At 36.2% G+C, this 22,503-nt stretch overlaps 2 protein-coding genes across 2 annotated transcripts in view; one reads left to right on the top strand and one right to left on the bottom strand.

Moving 5' to 3' along the window:
- The window catches only part of LOC148940860 (2-oxoadipate dehydrogenase complex component E1), a 204,379-nt gene that overhangs the window by 148,025 nt on the left and 33,851 nt on the right, over nucleotides 1-22,503 (top strand). The gene's annotated exons all lie outside the window — the stretch shown is intronic.
- LOC148940861 (uncharacterized) overlaps nucleotides 9,642-22,503 on the bottom strand; it is a 31,828-nt gene continuing 18,966 nt past the window's right edge. The window contains exon 5 of the mRNA XM_089105092.1: nucleotides 9,642-17,580. Within this exon, the coding sequence (XP_088961218.1) occupies nucleotides 17,482-17,580 (99 nt within the window). The 3' untranslated portion in view covers nucleotides 9,642-17,481. The remainder of the gene's footprint in view (nucleotides 17,581-22,503) is intronic.

The raw sequence follows: 22,503 nt of genomic DNA, 5'->3' as shown, positions 1-22,503 counted from the left end.
ACTCAAATTTAATTAAAAATGATCTAACAGAATATTTTATTAAACCGATTAACAATAGTATTGAACCCTTTACAAAAAGACCTTTAAGACCTTTAATCCAAGTCTAGGAAAGTTTTCCCTCCACATTTGATTCAGTTTTCCCATTGGCTTTCCTGAGCTACTTAAGACAAACTCTATCAAAATGATCCATACAAAGGGGGATAGAATACACCTTCTTAACTCCTAATTTAATACGAAACCAGCTGCTAACCTCATTTCTTACCTTAACCGCAACAGTGTTATTCTCGTACACAGCACAAATCACATTAATGTTTTGTCCGGTATAATGATTTGTCTGGTATCATAGGCAGCGCAGTAGTGCTGCCTAAGTAAGGAACGATGTTGGCACAATGTATTATTTTTTTTCTTTTCTAGGCCAGGGCACTTCATATCGAAGGAGTTGTCGTAGAAACTTCGAAAAACGCTCGTTCGATTGGAAATTGGAATGGCTAGTGCCCTTTTTAATAGTCGAAAGTGATTGGAAGGCAACTAACACCCCTTCCACGTCCACCATTTCCCCATACACATCCAATCAAAATTTTGAGATAGACATTTTGTTCAACGTAGTTGATTTCCATATAGAAATTATGTTTTTGAGGAGAACAATCCCCCCACAGCCCTCAGGGCAAAGCTTGTAAGTTATGCACTGGGGGCATATTAGGTTTTTATAGAAAGCTTTGTCGTAGAAACTTAAAAAAAGGCTCATTCGATTGAAAATTGAAAGGGCTGGCGCCGTTTTTAATAGTCGAAAGTGATTGGAGGGTAACTAACCCCCTCTCACACCCACCTTTTCCCCAAACACATCCAATCAAAATTTTGAGAGAGCCATTTTCTTCAACGCAGTTGAAAGTTCTGTAAATTGAGTATTTCAGGATGACAACCCCCCCCCCCACGGCCCTCAGGGCCAGGATTATTAGTTGGGCCCTGGGGACATATAAGTTTTTTATAGACAGAGTTGTCGTAGAAACTTCAAAAATGGCTCATTCGATTGGAAATTGAAATGGCTAGTGCCCTTTTTAGTCGAAAATGATTGGAGGGCAACTAACCCTCATCTCACGCCCACCATTTATCCAAACTCATCCAATCAAAATTTTGAGATAGCCATTTTGTTCAACGTAGTTGAAAGTTCTGCAAATTAGGTCTTTGAGGATGATAACCCCGTCAGAGTCCTCAGGGAAAAGGTTATGAGTTATGCCCTGGGGGGCATATAAGGTTTTTATTGAAAGCTTTGTCGTAGAAACTTGAAAAAGGGGCTCCTTCGAATGGAAATTCAAAGGGCCAGTGTCTTTTTTAATATTCGAAAGTGATTGGAGGGCAATTAACCCCCCTCTCACGCCCAGCTTTTCCGCAATTCAATCAAAATTTTTAGATAACCATTTTGTTCAACGTAGTTGAAAGATTTGGAAATTTAGGTTTTTAAGGGTGACCACCCCCCCCCCCTACAGCCCTCAAGGCAAGGGTTGTAAGTTATGCCCTGGGGGCATGTAAGGTTTTTATAGAAAGTGTTGTTGTAGAAACTTCAAAAAGGGCTCTTTCGATTGGAAATAGCCATTTTTTTCAACATAGTTGACAGTTCTGGAAATTAGGTCTTTGAGGATGACAACCCCCTCCCACAACCCTCAAGGCAAGGGTTGTAAGTTATGCCCTGGGGACATATAGGGTTTTTATACAAAGTTTTGTCGTAGGAACCTCAAAGAGAGTCATTTGATTGCAAATTGAAAGGGCTAGTGCCCTTTTTAATAGTCGAAACTGAATTCTTCTGAAAATCCACATTCATTTCTTGGTCTAGACATACGCCTGTAAGACCAGGCATCCAGGGCGTTCCACATTCTCGTTTGCTGACATCAGTATCATAGGACGCTATAATAAGAACAACTAAAATAATTTAACATTAACTCAGAATTAATCACTTTGGCTTACATTTTTTAGTCTTTTTTTATTTGAACACAATTCAGCTCCAACATTTGCAACCTTTCGAATTTAACACATTTACTATAAACTTGATTTTTATGATTCTTCCGTTGGTGATTAACTTATAACAGCTAAATTGTCCACACTTCTCTTCGATAATGGAAGCATCTTTTTAGTAATTGACGGTAAATTTATATTCCTAAATCTGAGGTTGTATATTAATTTATAAACATGAAATTGTCTAAAAATATTGCTATACTATCTTATCCATGTCATACATTATTGCTATACACTAGCTCTCCACTTCTGTTAATTATTAATTTAAAAAAAATTTCAACAGAAGAAGTTTTTCAAAGATAAGTAAAGAAATAAATTTTATCAGAGATATTCTTTTTGGCAACGGATACCCCATTTCTTTTGTCAATAATACGATTAACCGTAGACTAAAAAGACATTTTCGTAAAACCAACGATATTTCACAATGTGAGGCTTCGGAAAAAACCCTCTAATATAATCTATCTTCCGTACATGCCAAGAATCAAAAAATGTTTGCACAACAAATAATCTGTATTAGTTTTCACTAATAATTTTAAAATCACAAATTTCTTAAACTTCGGTAAAGATAATACCCCAGTTACTCGCCAAAGAGGGGTTTGTCAAATACCATGCGATTGTGGCAATTACTACGTTGGCAGAACTCATCAGAATCTATAAAAACGGATACACCAGCATAAAGAAGACATAGACAAAGCGTTAATTGCTAATAGTTCTAATAACTCCTTTTATTCTGTTTTGGCTAGCCATATATTTAATATTCCCAGCCACACAATACTTTTTGAAAAATCCTCTCTCATTAGTGGTGATTTGGGGATAAAACAGGTAGTTCGGGAATCAATCGAAATTAGGCTCAAAATAAATAAAAATATTTCCTTAAATAGGGACTTAGGAGAATATTCACTGAATTCTTTATTACTTACTTTACTTACTTAAAGCTCTTGCTCGGCAGCGTCGCCAGCGTAGAGGGAACCAGTCGTCAGCGCCGTCAGTCTTCTCCAGAGTGGTCGGTTCAGGGCGAGGGTTGTCACTTCAGCCGGGTTGATGTTTCTGGAGGCGAGCCGATCACGGATGAAGTCCGCCCATCTGGTGCGTGGTCTTCCCCTAGGACGCCTCCAGCCGTTTGCAGCTGGGTCGAAATCGAAGATGAGCCGGGCGGGTGTTTGGGCAGGCAGACGAAGCAGATGACCATACCAACGCAGCGAGCGAGACTCAAGATGCTCGGACAGGGGTGGGAGTTTGAAGGACCTGAGGATTTCCGAATTTCGTACCCTGTCGGGCCATCGGGAGCGTTCGATTTTTCGGAGGTGTTTCGTCTGGATGGCATCTACCCTCAGCGTCTGTGTCTGAGTCAGCGACCAAGTCTCAGCAGAATAGAGCATAACGCTGGCAACCGAAGCAGAATATATTCGTGCTTTTGTGAGACGGCTGATCTGGGGTTTATGGAAGACTGTTTTTAGAAGGTGACCGAAGACAGAGTTTGCTTTTGCCGCTCTTGCTGATATTTCGGCATCTAGGCTTCCGTTTGAGCAGACAATTGAACCAAGGTAGGTAAACTGCTTGACTACCTTTACAGTCTGGCCACAAATTTCCACAGATGACAGGGGATTTGACGGCGTTTTCTCAACTGGCATTATCTTGGTCTTCGACCAATTTATTTTCAGACCGAGTTTCTGAGCGGCAGAGGCCAGTGTTTCCAGTGTAGTTTTGAGGTCACTAATGTTTTCGCATATTAGCGCCACGTCATCGGCAAAGTCGACGTCTGAAAGAATTCTTCCAGCAAAGCCTATGCCAAAAGGCTGCACCTGCTGCGTTTTATTCAGGATGTGGTCTATTACACAGTTAAAAAGCTCAGGTGTAGCAGCACATCTTTGCCAGACACCATTTTTAATTTTGAAACATGCAGAAGGCCATCCAATTACAATCACCGCACTTTCAGTGTTATTATACATCTCTTTGAGGAGACGGACGATTTTCGTGGGTACACCAGCAGACTGGAGGATTAGCCATAGTGACTGCCTATCAACAGTGTCGAAGGCAGATCGAAAATCGACAAAGGCAATGTACGCCTTCCTCTTATATTCATGAGTTTTCTCTACTAGCTGTCTAATCGTATGGATTTGCTCGGTGGTGGACCTGCCTGGCATGAAGCCAGCTTGCTGGGGGCGACGCAGGGCATGAAGGTATCTTGTTGCCCGTTTGAGAAGCAGCATAGCGAAGAGCTTTCCAGGAACTGAGAGTAAAGTTATGCCACGATAATTGATACATTCTGCTTTGCTCCCTTTCCTCTTGTAGATTGGCACAAGTAGGCCCTTCTTCCAGTCTGAGGGAATTTTTTCAGAGTGCCACACAAGGTTAAACAGCATTTGTAGCCAGAGGATCATGGCTGGAACCCCATTTTTAAGTAATTCCGATGTTAGGCCACATATTCCTGGCGCTTTGTTATTCTTTATCTTGCGGGTGGCAGCTTTTATCTCCTCCGCTGTAAATTCAGGACCATCAGGAGCAGGTATGGTATTAGCCGCAGCAGCTGCTAGCTCATGGTCTGTCTGGTCTGGTGGATCTGAGTTGAGCAGATTCTAAAAGTGGTCCTCCCACTGGCGGAGGCATTGTGATTGGTCGTAGATATTCTCACCGCTAGCGCTTCGAAGGTATGGCGTAGTTTGAGTGTGCTGACCTGACAGCTCACGAAGAATCTTGTAGGTGGCTCTACTGTCCTTTTTCTTGGCGGCCTCTTGCAGTTCGGATGCCTTGCTGTCAATAAAAGCCTTGCGGTCTTTATGCAACATGGAATTGCGCTCTTTGTTTAGCAGTATGTATGTAGCCATGTCCCCGCCAAGACGTGCTTCTCGCCTGAGCTCTATGATGGCAAGGGAGTGATTACTGATCCAGTCCTTTTTCTTCCGTTGCCTCATTCCAACAACGTCAGTTGCTGCCGCAAGAGTGTTCTCTTTGAAGGACTTCCATGCAACTTCACTATCATCGCATTATTATACTCAATTCTTTATACTCAAATTTAATTAAAAATGATCTAACAGAATATTTTATTAAACCAATTAACAATAGTATTGAACCCTTTACAAAAAGGCCTTTAAGACTAGCTGCTAAAAACGCAAGATTAGCTTCGAAAACTTGCAGTTAATAATTTTATTTTATTTCGTTTGAATGAATTCATCCTCTCTCATCATTTTATTTATCGGTTCTGGTTGAACTTCGTTGAAGTAAGGATTCTGGGGCTGTTTCAAAAGTTTTTAAGAGCATTTTTAGTTTTAAACTTCGTATTTTAATGTAAGTTTTATATATATATATATATATTTTACTTCAATGTTGGGCTGAAGACGGCCCTTGGACATAGGGCCGAAATATTCACCGATTTAAATTGCACTGTCTTGGAAAAAATTTCCCTATTGTTTTTAAGTTGTGTTTGTTTAACATATATACTGATATTCATCCTTGAAATCTAAAGAATTTTGGATTTATTAAGCTTCCAAAAAAACGAAAAAAAATTTATATATCTTGTTTTTTTGTGTGGTGCGAATTATTTTCTTGTCTTTTGAAGGCACCCTCATAGTTTTTGCTCGTTTTGAGTTTGGCTCGGTCATTTATTGTAATTTCTGTTCTTTTTGGGTTTCATTTACTTATTAATTCTAGTGATTAATGGAATTCAAAGCTGTTCCATTCAAAGCTATCTTCTTCACCAATTTTTATTGGTGAAAAAGATAATATTTTAAATCTTTTCGGTTTTTCTCTATAAAAATCTGGATTTTGGTTAACTAACAAGAGTAGTAATATTAGTAGTCCTGAAAGTCAACTTAACACCCACAGTCGCACTTGAGATATCGATAATTTGTCTTAATGACAACTAGCAACCAGCTTTTGATTCGATTTTGAACAAAATAAAAAGCAAATAAATACGCTCTTTTGATAACTTGCATCCACATTGTTTGTTTTAATTTAGTCCAATGTCCCTGTTAACAGCATGGGCGGCCATAAGGGGGGCAAGGGGGCCAGCTCCCTTGGCTGAATGACAGTGTCATATATTTGTATAAATTTAAAAAACTTTTTCCACCGAATAAGTTTTTAAAGAAAAGTGAAGAGCCATATTAAGCCAAAAATGGGCAGAAATAAAGTCAAATAATCTTCCAAGCGTAAAACTACCACAAATCACTATCAATAAATAAATGAAACTCAAAACGAACAGAAATTATAATAAATAGTGTAGTCAAACTCAAAACGAGCAAAAATTAACATTACTAGGGCGTACAATCCCCATGCCTTCTCAATACCAGAACATAACTTAGGCTTTATTGAAAAAAAAAAAAAGACCGTGGATTGTCAGTTTAATATACCTATGTCAGTAAACTACTCACATTTATTCCTTAAAATAGTAAAAGGGTAAACAAAAGTGAGTAAAAAAAGTTTTTCAGTTATTTAATTAAAAAAAAGTTAAAACATTTAAAAATATTTTGTTTTCAGTAAAGCGCAAATTATGTTCTGGTCTTGAGAAGGCATGGGGGTTATCAGCCCCACTAATAGTGCCGTTTTTTAGCACTAAAATCTTACATCTAAGATCTTTCATCTTTCTTCAAAGATTATCATTTTTTAAACTCATCTTTGTTCTAAGATCTTACAGCTCACTGATGTTAGCAAAAAGCGTGAAAGAAGCCATCTTTCTGCCATATAGCACAATCAGGAGAGAACTTTGATGATATACTCATCATTGTTCTCAGATCGCTGATCAGAGCAGAATGATGAAAGACGTTTGCATAAAAACAATCGGCTTGAGAGACGGGATGATTGTCCTCCAATCTCTTTTTAGTCTTAGAAAGGACCCTAGAACTTTTAATTTTGAACCGAATTATCTTCTTTAAATGTTTCTTTGAATGTTTCAATTATATTTCTAGCTATTATAGAGTGGTGCTGCCTATGATACTGCTTATATGCTTTTTTGCAAACCTGTATGCATACAGTTTTTTCGTTTCATTGGAACGCCCCCTAAAACCTGCCTAGAAGTTTCACCTTAATACTCTTGGTGTCATTAGTTACAGTACTGTAGTTGGAGTGCTAAAAGTATACACATAGTGCCTTCTGGCTAGTTCAAAATCCCCCACCAACTTACTCTTAAAGATCTAACTTTTAATATAAATTGTTCTTGAGATATTGCTTTCTCACCTTTTTGAAAGTCCACATGCTCATAGTCTGTTTTGATTTAGTTCAACGTCAACCTAAATATTTCTTATTTTTGTTTACTGAAGATGTTGTTATATTCTCTTTGGATTATTTGCTAAAAAATGATTATCTCGCAATTTCAATCGAATTTAATTGGGGAAAAGATGATATCAAGGGGGGGGGGCTAGATCTTCTTCACTAAGCTTGACTCATAAAATGGAACTAGACTTTTGCATTTCAAATAAAATGAGCCTCCTCTTAATTCCACAAAAACACCTCTTCCATAAAACTTTACATCCCCCCGGGGCATAACTTAAAACACTTACTTCTATAGTCTGGGGGGTTGTGTCGACACAAAAAGCCGTTCTGGAATATTTTTAGGTAATTTTTTAACCCATGATTGTATTAAAATTCCTATTAGATACATTTAGGGAAATTCTTACAAAGTACTGGAACATAGCTTCTCTCTAATGAATTTGAATCTTCAAAATGGCTCTTTAACTTCCGATTTCCAATCCAATGAGTCCCCTTATACGACCACTTAAAGTTTATACGACCACAATTTTTAACAAATGGCTATCTCAAAATCTCTATCGGATGCATTTGGGGAAAATATGACTTAAGGTTGGGGCATAGCTGCCCTCCGCTAAATTTAACTCTTAAAATTGGCTCTTCAACTTCCGATTTTCAATCCAATGAGCCCCCTTATACGACCACTTAAAGTTTATACGACCACTGTTTCCATAAACACCTTAAATGCCCTCGGGGCATACCTTACAACCATTGCCCTGAGGACTGTGAGGGGGTTCTCACCCTCAAAGACATAATTTCTGGACTTTTAAACTACGTCAAACAAAATAACTATCTCGAAATTTTGACTGGAACTGTTTGGGGAAATTATTGGGCATGGGAGGGAGGGATGGTTGCTCTCCAATAACTTTTGACTATTAAAGAGGGCACTAGCCCTCTCAATTACCAACCGACTGAGCCCTTTTCGAAGTTTCTGCGACAACAAATGGCCATCTTAAAATTTCTATCAGATGCGTTTCTGGAAAATACAACGGGTGTGTGTGTGTGGGGGGGGGGGGTATTTGCCTTCTGATCACTTTGAATCTTAAAAAAAACTCTATAACTAACACCATAACCTAAAAAAGTACTATAACTGGTTGCCCTCCATGAGCTATTTTTCCTATGACATTTCCTATGACATTTCTTTCTATAAGAAGTGCCCTGGTCTAAAAAACAAAACAATATATTGGGCGCACATTGCTCTTTACTTAGGCAGCGCTATCGCACTGCTTATGATATTTGTCTTGAGGTTTCAATTACACAGTACCGGAAGTGCCGATTAGACTCGGTAAGCCCTCCCCCTAAAATTCAGACTATGGGCGCCCATGCTTAACAGTCTCCGAAAGCTCCACATTAATACCATTATCCTTTGTAACAGTACTACTAGTAGTAGTAGTACTACTACTATTACCATGGGCGTTCTCAAGGGGGGGGGCACCTTCTTTTCCCTAGAACCTCCAGTTTGCACTAAATATTAAGGCTTTTAAGCCTAACTTACACTATGTATTATGACTTCTTGGCCCAACTTAAAGTGGATATTACGACTTCTCAGCCCAGCTTACACTAGGTATTTGCATTTTGACTTGTTGGCTCACCTTACACTAGATACTGTTTTGATTCTTTGCACAACTTGCATTGGGTAAAAATACTTATCATCCCTAACATAATAAAGTCACGCATAACTGAAACAAATTTTAAAATGTCTTATAGTGATAACACTCATAACATTGGTCTGGAAATTGTATCACTTTATAGCCTGTGTATCACTGATATGTCTTTTTGTATAAACAGCGTTCCATTGATATCTAAGTGGTCGAATACCTTCAGCAAGAGGTTTAAAATCTTCTGCCTTTGCAGTCCCCTAAGAAATTCAAAACTAGAATACCGTAAGGATTTTGAGAAAAACAGTCAAATGAAAAAAAAGTCCCTCTAAAAAAAGAAACAATTTAGTGGCAAGACTGCTGTAGTCCATTCATTTGAGTTGTTTCAACTAAGAATTTAAGGTAGTCAGCTTTAAACTTGTGTAAACCTTTATAATTACAGAATAAAGCTTGTCTCTAACCCTAAATATCGTAGAATGACCGTGACTACAGATTTCAAAGATTAGAGATAAAAAAAAATCAATGTTTTTCAGGTGTTTTGCAAACATCTCTGTTCCTGTTGGTTTTATGCATTTGTATTTATTGAAAATAGTCCTACTGTAGAGGACTAAATTATCTATGAAATTTGCGTACATTCAACCGCTCTTTATATCTGGTGATTGGTTCATTCATTTGAGGGTAATCATTTACCAAATTACACAAAGGCTATACAAAGGCATGGTAGGCAAGAACTTGCTTTGAAAAAGTTCGTTTGTGGAAAGTTTTAAAAATTAATGAAGGATAGGTTTTAAAGTTAGTTTAACCTATTTTTAAAGTAAAAGTAGCCAAAATAAGATTGGAATTCCAATAACTGCCCTATTTTTCGAGCAAAAGAAGCACAAATAAGTAACCAATTGGCTCAATCACCAAGGATTACCAAACCTATAAAATAGTTGAAAGATAACAGTATAAAAAGTAGATCAACACCTTTCGAACTTCAAGACCAATTTATTGACACTTTTATTTTTATATTCACAATCTGCAATAAAAATAGTCTCAAGGTAAATAGACTGGATTTTGTTCTTATATCCTACAGCAATGCATTGCAAATAAGTTTCTAGAAAAAATTTAAAGCTTACAGATGAAAAAAATAAAAATGAAATAACAATTTTTGAATCGACCTAAAAAACTTAACCATACGAGTAACTTAAAACTATAGGCTACTAGCAATGTGCATTTACTGCTTAAGCCCGTATCAACTTTAAAAACACTTCAGTTATTTAGTTGGTAGTTTTTAATTAGCTTCGTGGTATTTAGAATGTTTTGGCAAAATTTTAGCCCCTTACAAGCAACCTAGTCAAAGCCCTCAAGAACATACATGCAAATGTTCTGGTAGGAGAGGGAGGGATCCTCTTCCCAAGGAAAAGGAGACACTATAAAGTATTTCACTATTTGTGCTATTTTTGAAGTTAAATTTAAAGGTATGAAAAAAATTCCGACATAAAAAATTGAAACTCGCGATTCCTTTGTAAAATCCATATTTTCAGGTAAAATCAATGTTTTTTAATAAGAAATCCATGGTATTTCAAATATCCGTGGCACGGATCAAAAAATCCATGTAAACATGGATAAATCCATGGCGGTGATAACCCTGGCTCAACTGCCTTCAAAAATTAACAAAGCCCTGAGTTTTTGCCAATCATTTAGGGATTGCGGGTTCGTTTTTCTGGTGAACTTTTTCAGGCGGAGCCGAGAAGTATTTCTTGAAAAAAAAAGACTGATAATTCTTACTGCATCCAGTAAGCATTGCATCTGCAATGCTTACTAGATTGCCTCTATCCAGACCTCAAAATATGTGACGCAAGATAGTGGGTGCATTCCTCGTCACGATCATAATTAATGATGATTAATTGTTTCGACTGATATTTGTTCCACACCGCCGATTTTTAAAATAATAGGCTCCACCATTTAGAACCCTTGCTCTGATGGGTGCGGGGGTTGTCAAGGGCTTACAGTCCTTACCCTGGGGGCTGTGAGGAAGTTGATATCTCCAAAGGCATATTTATTGAATCTTTTAACAATGCTGAAGAATATAGATCTCTGTAAATTTCGATTGGATGTTTGTTTTGGAATATTGGTGGAGGGGAGTTTGGTTGCCCTTGCTTTACTTTTGATTCTTAATAAGACCACTATAACTTCCCATTTCCCGCTAAATGAGCCCTATCCAAGTTAATACGACCACCCGTTCCATAAAAATCGTGTATGCCTCCAGGGTATAACTTACAAGCCATGTCCCAGGATTCTGATAGGTTTTGTCAATCCTGCAGTCTTTGTTGTATGTTAAGACTATTTTGAACAAAATGGTTATCTCATAATTTCGATCAGATACGTTTAGGGATAAGGGGGCGTCATAGGGAGATTAATTACCCTCTGTCACTTTTGACTCTTAAATGTGAATTAGAACTTCCATAAAACACCTTCCATACAAACTTTATATGTCTTCGAGGCATAATTTCAGTCCTTGCCCCCATGTTCTGATGGTTGTTTCAATGATGTTGTTAAATGATGTTTTGACTATTTTGAAAAAGGACTTTAAAAATGACACTAGGACTTCTGACTTCCAACTGAATGAGCCACAAGCGAGTTTATAGTCACATATATGGCTACCTCTAGACTTTTAAAAAAGAGGCGAATTTTCGATTTTACACTGAATGAGCACCTCCTCGAAGTCTATATAACCACCCTTTCCAGAAAAACTTAAATGTTAACAATAGGCCACTAACATAGCTTATACCCCTTGCCCTGAGAGCAATGAAGAGATTGTCATCTCCAAAGACATAATTACTGGATGTTTTAAATATGCTCAACAGAATGGCTTTTTCAGAATTGTGATTGGACGTGTTTGGGGAAATGATGGACATGGAGGTGAGGGGGATGGTTGCCCTCTAATCACATTTGACTATTAAAAAGGGCATTAGAACTGCTGATTTCCAATCCAATGAGCTCCCTCTAAGGTTTATGCGACCACCCTTTCCATCAAAACCTTATATATTCTCGGGGTATAACTTAGAATCCTTGCCCTGAGGGCTGCTGGGGGTTGTAATTTTCAAAGACGTAATTGCTGGATTTTTCAACTATACTGAACAAAATGGTTATCTTAAAATTTTGATTGGATGTATTTGGGGAAATGAGGGGCGTTGGGGGGGGGGCTGGTTGCCCTCCAATCACTTTTAACTATTAAACAGATCATTTTGATAAATATGCTACACACGGAAATGCACATATGGTTTTCCAACAGCATGAGTTTTTTTTATGACGAGATAAATCGGAAGTAAAACATTTTTCATAAACAACAGATTGAAAAGTTTTTCTTTCAGTATGAGTTCGTTGATGAGGAGGTAGGGGCAATAATAGTCTGAGCATTTTCCCTCATATATCAAATTCGAAAGGTTTTTCACCCGTATGGTTTCCTTGGTGATAAGATAAACCAATCTTTGAAGTAAAACATTTCTTACACATATCTCCATTTGAAAGGTTTTTCTCCAGTCTGGGTTTTTTGGTAAGATAAACCAGAACTTGAATTAAAATGTTTCTCATATAACGTTTGAGAGGTTTTTTGCCAGTATGAGTTCCCTGGTTTTTGATGTAAAACATTTCTTACATACATCACGTTTGAAAGTTTTTTCTCCAGTATGAGTTTATCTATGAGCATATAGACGGAATATTTGGCCGAATGTTTTACTACATATATTGCATTGGAAAGTTTTTTGGCTGAATGTTTTCCCGCAGGTATCAAGCTTAAAATGTTTTCGCCAGTATGAAATCTTCTATGAACAGATGGAGGGAATTTTTGGATGAATGTTTTACCACATATATCACATTCGAAAGATTTTTCTCCAGTATGAGTTATTCGATGATCAGATAGGGTGGATTTTTTTGCTGAAAAAATCCAATGCTTTACAGTAATAGGAAGGCCCGCAATGCTTCAATGGACTGAATCATTTCCTAACATAGTAACAGTCCTCTATGAATTCGGAGTTAATGCCGAGAAAATGTACGCCGGTGATATTTTCTACTGAGACACGGTTACTCTTCAGCTCCTGAGTCAGCAGGGCTTTTGCCCTGCTGACTCAGGGAAGTTTAGCGTCAAGACCTTTCAAATGGCGATTCTCAGGTAACCGTAGTCAGTTAATTTAAGTCATTGGCCAGAGCTAGGTCCATACACAGCCAAGGGTAGATAACCATAAAGGGATAAAACATCCGAGGCAGTGTATGATCTTTTCAAAGCAGTCATTTTGAAATTGTGGGACACCGATTCTACCCATCCCAAAACTCTGGTCTTTTTATCCACAAGGGTTGGCTCAACCCACCCCGACATTATCGAGGATGCCAATTACCGTGTGCTTAGCTCAGATTGGTCATTTCCCAACAAGCGGGACGTAAAGACCTGACTTGAGCAAATAGTACAATGCCCAAGTCAGAACTTTCCTGGCAAACAGCGACAGCCCCGTATTAAACAAAAGTAAATAATATTTTATGATAATAGAATCAGAAGACAAAAGTTGAAAATAATAATTTTTTTTTCAACTCGTATCCTAAATGGACTGCAAAGTAGAAAATATTTTCTTCTCGAGAATCTACTGATATAAATTAAAAAAAGGGGGGGGGTGGCAAAATGATCTTTTTAGATCGTTTTCCTCAACTTACCACCTTTTTTATTTATGGATTTGTAATTTACATCTATCTAATATTAATGTTATGCAAATCCCAATCCGTTTTGTTCCCATCGTTTTCACTCGCTGAATTTTATTGTTCAGAATATCGAAAACCTGAATGATTTTTCAGGTTTCCCTTTGAGATTTTCAGTTTGAGATATGTCATCACTTGAATATATAAACCATTAAGAAGCCAATTTGACCAAGTCCTCAGAACAAACATATTACGCATCTACTGAAGACGGTCGCTGTATATGTGACCAAAATATCCAGACATATTTTTGTGTTTCACTGTGGAATAAAAGGAATTTTCCTATTGGACAATTATTTATACGTCATAGAAAGGCAGTGTGGTCTTCAAAGATATCTATGCATGAGCTGGCAGGAGAGTTGGCCCCGAGACGTCCAACGAGGATTGTCGGGACCTAAGTAAGTCTGAACAAACAGTGAAGGAAATCAAAAAAGGATTTGCATTGCTAGTTTAGATTCTACTATATCAGTTGCCTCCCAAATTATTGTTAAATTTTGTTGACATTTACTTTGGTGCTTGAATAGGAATAACATTCTTGAGCATAATTCAAAATGAAAGTTTACGAAGTTCCTTCCATAGAAATCAGTCAGTGTTAAAAATGGAGTTTCCAAATTTGCTTCCGTGGCATACTAAGGGTTTCATTGTAAAAACTTCTATTAATTTTTTGGAAATACACTCCGTTTTTTTTAGAATTTTCTTTTGGCAAATACGACCAGTGAGTTGCGATACTTCGAAATCTTAGTAAATGGTTTTGTTGAAACTCATGAAGTTTACTTACAGCTACACGAAACGATAGAAAAAATCCCTGGCTGAAATATGGTATTATCTTAGGTTATAGGTAAATTTGGTGTAGGAAAAAGAAAATAGTAACAGCCATAGAATGCTGCAACTTTGTATGTACAACAATGCAGTATATGATATGGATAGTTGAGGGTAAGTCATGTTCTTTCAGTTTCTAAGAGCTATTCTCAAACTTTAACCATCGGCCTATTTAGACAATTTAATGAAAGTAAAGAAATTTTCCGAGAAAAAGTATGGAGCAATATTACAACATAGATGGCACAGAAAGGGTTTTGTGGATGAAGAGGGTAATGCAATTAACGTCCAACTATGTATTAATTGGAGGTTAATAATTCCAACCTCCAGGAAATAATGGTGTTTTACGGAAAGTATTATTCCATGTAACAGATATAATCGATAGGTAATTGTAAGTATTTTCTTCATCGACTGCCTTTCGCAGCATTGAAATTGAAATTTATGTTTTGAAAAGAAAGTCTGCCCCTAAAAGTACTTGTTCTTGAGGCATTATAAATCTTGCTACAACTGCCCTTGCATTAGAGCATTCCTCCTGGATGTAAGGTGAGTGGGAGTCAAAATTAACATAAATACCGGAAAAGGGCGGGATTACTCCTTATGGTTAGTGTATTTCTTTTTAGGTTTTACTGTATCCCTTTCCGTCCTTCCGTTTTTTTTTTTTTTTAATTTAACAGGAGTTTTTTTACACCAAATCTAGGATTATCCAAAACAGAGGATTTTTGAAAGTAACAAAAATAACCATTAGGTAATTGCAAGCTTTTTATTTGCGTAATATACTCGCATTCTCAAGACATTGTAAGTATTGTTACCATTGCCCTTGTATTAAAGTATTTTTCTTGGAAGTGCGAGGGGGGAGGGACGAAATCAAAACGCAACACAAAATACCGAAAACTGAGGGTAGGCGGCAGCACTCCTCATATATAAGTTGGTATATGTTTGTTTTAGGTTTTAACATCTCTTGTGTTCATTCGCTCGGGTTTTCCAAATTAAATGTGAGTTGGTTTTTCTCAATTACCCTTGCATTAGAACATTTCACTTGGGAGCACAAAGATAGTCAAGATTTTAGGCAAATACCAAAATACTGATGGGGGCCGTAACCCTCATGTATAGGTTACAATCTATTCGTTTTAGATGTTTATATAGGTTAGATCTTTGTTTTAAAAAATACTGCAAGATAGTTTTAATTTTGGAATATTTCAAGGGTAGACAGAGTATCTGTTCTTTTACGTAATTTTCACTAAATTGTGTCTTAATATTAAAAAATTTATAGCGTAAACGGATTTTAAAGAATTTTTACCAAGACCCTGAAATTCGGCGAAAATACCGGCGGATCGAAAGAACACGTATACCATTGGAACCACCTAGGTCAAAAATATTCACTTGAAGGTCTCGGGTCGCTCATCCTGAATTAAAAGGAAAATTGCTTTTTGCATGGGTAGCAGTATATTTCTCCTTTTCTCTTTCTTTAATTTTTACCAAGACTAACAAGCTACCGTTAGGTGGCGTACAAAAACGAAGCGTTTAGAGTAGAACGTTGGAAATTAATATAATATGAATTAATAATTAGTTAATAATTACTTCAAAATTAATATTTAGTTAATAATTAATTCAAAATTAATATTAAATTTAACCAATTAGCAGTATTATTTCAATTTTGAAGCCAACATAGCTTTGAATGTTTGTTGTAGACAAAACTCTTCAATAGAAAAGAAACTGAAGCCCAATCTGAATGACAACATGTCACTGGTGAAGTGAAATGCCCCCCTCCCCTTTTTTTGTAAAAGATAATATTACCATAGAATCTATAACTGAGTTCAAGGAAACAACTCCTCATTTTAAACACAAACTTCGAACCAAAACAAATAGATTGGTAACATCAAATGATTCAAGTAAGCAACCTTAGGAGTTGGTGAGGGATCAGTGCCCTCGCCCTTTGTCCGAAAAATGTAGAAATAAAAGGAAAACGCCGTAAATAAACGTCCATAGGAGAGAAATACCACAAAGAAGAAGAGATGAAGGAAAAAATCACCACATTTTTAAAAGACATGACTTTTCTTTTAAATGAAGCATTTTAATGCGCATTTACTGTTTTTATATTCATTATTGTTACATAAATAGTTCTTTGTATGTTTTCTCTTATTCTTACCCCACTTTACAACCAAATTAGTCAAGCAAATATACATTACTGTGTACATATTCATTGAAATCCTTCATAAATAGATGTACTATCGTGTCATGTGCATTAACTTATGAAATTTCATGAACACCTAAACTATTGCCATCCCGGATTTGAGATCCCTTCTGATTTCTGGGGAGCCGAAATAGAAGGCCTCAGCCCTGATTTTCGATCCAGAGAGGTAATAAGGTAATAAGCACATTGCTTGTAAAAATATGAGTACGCAGAGAGATCCTCTCCCGAGAACGGTCTAAAAAAAATATTTAAAAAATCGTGACTAAAAAAAAAAAAATGCATTTTAATCGTTTGTTCAACCCCCCAAGAAAGAATCAACTTATCCTGCGATGACATGCATGACCTGTGACCTTTTTAGGCATTTGAAAAACATTTGCCAGACTACGATGTTTTGAGTAGTGGCTAACGCAAAAGAAGTGCAAAAACAAAAATATTAACGCGTCTAAGTTATCATAAATAAAGTTATCACAAAATCAGATAAGCACTAATTAATATAAATCCAGTAGTAAACACACAACACGGATACAAAATCCGACCATACCTCCCAATTGTTTCCTAGAAACATTGCACATTTCATACAGGCATGCACGTAGAATTTTAATTGGGAAAGGGGGAGGAGGAAGACATGCGGAAACCGTAAAATCCAGTAACATAACGGGAAAAACAGTAAGAACAAAAGATGGCAAGGGGTAAAGCCCGGAGGCAGTGGCATCCGAGCTATGTTCAATTAGAAAGGGATAGGGAGAGCGACAATAGATGACTTATTTAAGTTAAACCTGGATTTTATTTAGAAACCATAAAGTTCAAATGGGGCAGCACTTCTCCCTCCACGGATGTCATGAGAAACCCAAATCCTTCGGTACATGTCTGATTCCAGTAGTAGCCAGGAATTAACTCCAAGAATTTTCATAGTAAATCAGAGACCAGCTGTGGCTCTCCGGATTTGTTCAATGTCAAAGTCGAACCAAAGAAAACATTTGGAGTATCTGGCTCGTCTATGCTTGTCTGTAAATAAAATCAATTTGTTATTAGAGCAAAGAGAAGACGCACTTAAAGTAGGCTTAGCCTGAGTTACAAAGAGATATACAGGCTAGCGCTACAAAATGCGATAATAGGCATGTAGTAGAGTCAAAATTCGAACAAATTTAAAAGCTTTATTTAGTTTCTTCCCGAAATCCCAATGAGAAATAAGGAATATTACGAAATAGGATCTCTAACCTTCCCCCGTGGTTTTCAATAGATTAGAAGGATGTAATTTCTCTATCTTAAATGTTTACATTCTTATTAATTAAAAAAAACTTTTTCCACAAAATAAGTTTTTCAAAGAAAAGTAAAGAACTCCATTAAACCAAAATGAGCAAGAAATAAAATCAAATAATCTACCAAGCGTGAAACTGCCACAAATCAGCATTGATAAATAAATGAAACCAAAAACGGACAGAAATTACAATAAATAACCGAGCCAAACTCAAAACGAGCATAAATCAACATAAGTTGGGCGCAAAACACTTATGCCTTCCCAAGGCCAGAACATAATTTACACTTTACTGAAAAAAATATAAATGTTTTTGCTTTCATAACTTTAGTAAATCAGATAATATTAACATTTTGATCATTAAATATCAGTATATGTATATTAAACTGACAATTAACATTCATTTGTATTTTTTGTCAGTAAAGTGCAAATTATGTTCTGGCCTTGGGAAGGCATAGGGGTTCTGTTCGTTTTGAGTTTCATTTATTTATCGATGCTGATTTGTGGTAGTTTCACGCTTGGTAGATTATTTGATTCTATTTTTTGCTCATTTTTGGTTTAATGGAGTTCTTTACTTTTTTTTTTTGAAAAAATTATTTTGTGCGAAAAGCTTTTTTTACTTAATTTTTGTTCTTTTTATATTGACATAGTCTTTTCAGACAAAAAGAAGATAATGCTTTTCTTTTTTTAAGACTTTATAGTTTGGCCTGCTATTTGTATGGTGGAGAAAAATTTTCAGCAGTTTTTAACAACATACACCCTTTTAAAAATATGGACACAAATAGTAGTGTTTAATTTACTTTCATACCTCATCTAGTTGACCTGAAATAGAAAACTTGATACCATTCGCAAAAAAAAAAAATCTTTTTAATTTCTTTGATAGCTTGGATACACTTACGCTATTTTGATTTGGTTAAATTTTAAGAGGAGAAGTAGCCCCGAAAGATTGAACATAATAACCTCAGTCGTTCTTGGGATACTGCTGAGATGCCTTATTGGGAATTAGCATTAACACAGTGCATTTTGATTTAATCTAAAGGCAACATTAAGTTTTTAAACATAATGGGGAAATGGGAGGGTGGGCGTGGGAGGGGGACCAGTTGCCCTCCAATCACTTTCGACTATTTTAAAGGGCATTAGTCCTTTCTATTTTCAATCGAATGAGCCCTTTTCGAAGTTTCTACGACAACTCCTTCTATACAAAGTGCCCTGGCCTAAAAAAAAAAAAAAAAAAAAAAAAAAATACATTGTACCCACATCGATCTTTATTATAATCAATAAGGAAAAATTCCGAAAAATAAGTTTTTAATATAAAAGTAAAGGTAATTTTAAAGGCAAGCTCAACATATACAAAAACCGGACAAAATTCAAACTCAAAATGACCATAAATTACAACAAGATGTTAAATGAAATACAAAAGGAACATAAACTAAAAAAACAATCATAGCAAAAACATACAACAATTTATAATATAAATGAATAAATATATCTTAAAGCGAGTAATGCTTAGATTGAATATGAATATCCAACTTAAAATGAAAAAAAAAATTTCCTATTGAAGTATAAATGAAACTTAAAAAGAACAGAAATTAAATAAACAATCAGGGCAAACAAACATACAATAGATATTAATGTACATTAATAATTAAATCTTAAAACGAGTGAAACTTAAATCGAATATGCAAATCAAGCTTAAAACGAACAAAAATCACCACAAACAAGAGTTTGGGTATGACCTCCTTCTCTCAGTGTAAAAATCTAAAACCTTCGTCGTCATTGGCATTTTACTGTAAACTTTATGTGTCTTGAATAGTATTGGAAAGTATAAACAACATCAAATTGAATATTTGATGAATAATGATATTAATTGTTGAAAGATCCATCAGTTCAAGAATTTATTTCACTGTAATGATATTTTTATTTTCAATACTGTAAGAACTGGAAAAGAAAATATTTGTAATATAATCCGTTTTCGGTTAGTGCCAATGATGCAGTAGGCTTTTGGTTTTTATTTACAGTTAGGAAAGGAGGCAGTACCCAAACACTTGTCTGTAGGGAAACTATATTCATCTTTAACAACTTTAAAAAGAGCTAATAAATTAAACTGAATATTTGATGTAGAATGAAATTAATTGCTGAAAAGTCATCACTTCAAAATTTTACTATGATTCTTATGTTTATTTTCAATATTAAGTGCAGAAGAAAACATTTGTCATAAAATTGGTTTTCAGTAAACCGCCAATGACGCAGTAGTTTTTAGACTTTTATAGTGAGAGAAGGAGGTCACACCCAAACTCTTGATTGTAGTGATTTTTGTTCGTTTCAAGCTTGATTTGCATATTCAATTTAAGTTTCACTCGTTTTAAGATTTATTTATTAATTTACATTAATATCTGTTGTATGTTTGTTTGCATTGATTGTTTATTTAATTTCTGTTCGTTTTAAGTTTCATTTATACTTCAATAGGAACATTTTTTTTTTATTTTAAGCTTGGTATTCATATTCAATCTAAGCATTACTCACTTTAAGATCTATTTATTCATTTATATTATTGCTTGTTGTATGTTTTTGCTATGATTGCTTATTTTATGTCTGTTCGTTTTGGGTTCATTTATTCTTTAATAGTATTTTCTGGTCGTTTTTAGTTTGAATTTTAAAAGGTATTTGTATCCGCTGTGCTTAAGTTTAAAATGACCTTTACATTTCTTTGAAAAACTTATTTTTTGGAAAGTTTTTTTAATTAATTTTTGTTCGTTTTTTATTGCAAAAAAGTTCAAGTTTTTAAAAATTCCTTATTTCAAAACCAAACTTTCAAAAAAAAAATCAAATATTCATCAAATTATCAAAACTGATATCAAAGTAACAATATCAAAGTGAAAAAATGCGTTGTGTCAACCTCAGAGCTCTTCTTATCTGATGTTTGAACTATTTTTAAAAAAATTGCTATCTCAAAATTTTTATCTTATGGGTTTGGGGAAAAAGGGCGTGGGGGGACTAGATTAAGCTTTTGTCTCTTTTGACTCTTTAAAAGTGAATTAGAACTTTCTATTTTCAACCAAATGAGTCCTCTCTTAAGTTTATACGAGTATCCCTTCTATAAGAACCATATATATTCCCAGAGTATAACTTACAACGCCTATCCCTGGGCCCTGGGGGGTTGTGTCGACCCTGGAGTTTTAATGTCTGATGGTTGAACTATTTTTAACAAAATGGTCATCTGAAATTTTTATCGGATGGGTTTATCCATCCGATACGCCCAAAGGCGTTGAGGACGGGCGGGGCTAGTTGCCCTCTGGTCTTTTTCACTCTGAGAAAATGAACTACATCCTTTAATTTCCGTTCAAATGAACCCTCTCTGAAGTTTATACGAGTATACCTTCCAAAAGAACCATTTATGCCTCCAGAGCAATACTTACAACGCCTTCCCCGGCCCTGTGGGGGGGGGGTGACACAGGAGTTTTTCTTATCTGATCTTTGAACTATTTTTAACGAAATGACCATAGGTAAAGGTGTTTTTGTTATATGATCTTTCGGCTGTTTTTAACAAAATAGCTACCTCAAATTTCTTATCAGATGTATTTGGAAAAAAGGACTTGGGGGGCCAGTAGCCCTCTGATCTCTTTTGACTCTTAAAAGGGGCACTAGAATTCTCAATTTCCAATCGAAGGAGCCACCTTAGAAGTTTATAGGACGACCCCTTCTATATGAAGGGCCTATGGGAAAAAAATAAATGGAGTGTGGGGGTGAGGCTAGCTGCCCTCCAATCCCTTTTGACTCTTAAAAAGTGAATACAACTTTCAATATCCAATCAAATGAGTCATTTAGGAATTTTATACGAGCATCCCTTTTATAACAACCATATATGCCCCCACAGAATAGCTTACAACGCCTACCCCCGGGCCCTGTGGGGCTGTGTTGACAGCGGAGTTTTTTGTTATCAGAACTTTGAACTATTTGTAACAAAATGTCTATCCCAAAGTTTTTATCTGATTCATTTAGGGCATGGAGAAGGGGGGGGGGGGGGCTAGCTGGCCTCCGATCTCTTTTGACTCTTAAATAGTGACGAAGAACTTTCAATATCCAATGAAATCAATCATCTTAAAGGCAATTACAATCACCCTTTTCTTAAGAACTACATGAGCCCCTTAAGTCTTAGAAATAAAGCCTGCCTTCGGGCCCTGTCGGATTCTTTTGACACAGACATTTTTCTTATTTGAGCTTTTAACTATTTTTAATGAGATTGCCATTAAAAAAATTTTATCAGATAGGCTTGGGGGAAAAGGGGTGTGTGGAGGGGGGGGGGCTAGTTACCCTCGGATATCTTTTGACCCCTAAAAATTGAACTAGAACTATCAATTTCCAATTAAATGAGCCCCCTCTGAAGTTTATACGAGCATCCCTTTCATAAGAACCATATACGCCCCCAAGACAACACTTACAACGCCTATCTCCCCGGCTCTGGGGGGTGTTTTTGTTATCTAATTTTTGGACAATTTCCAAAACCCTGGCTATCTCAAAATTTGTAGGGGACGGGTTTGGGGAAAAAAGAGCGTGGGGGGGCTAGTTTAACTCTCTTGACTCTTAAAAAGTGAACTAGTACTTTCAATTTCCAATCAAATGAGCCCTCTATGAAGTTTATACGAGCATCCCTTTCAAAAGAACCATACATGCCC

The sequence above is a fragment of the Artemia sp. Qi Xiang Cuo genome, chromosome 19 (genome assembly GCF_049724085.1).
Source record: "Artemia sp. Qi Xiang Cuo chromosome 19, ASM4972408v1, whole genome shotgun sequence".
NCBI classification, from domain to species: Eukaryota; Metazoa; Arthropoda; class Branchiopoda; order Anostraca; family Artemiidae; genus Artemia; species Artemia sp. Qi Xiang Cuo.
This window is presented reverse-complemented; position numbering and strand designations above follow the sequence as displayed.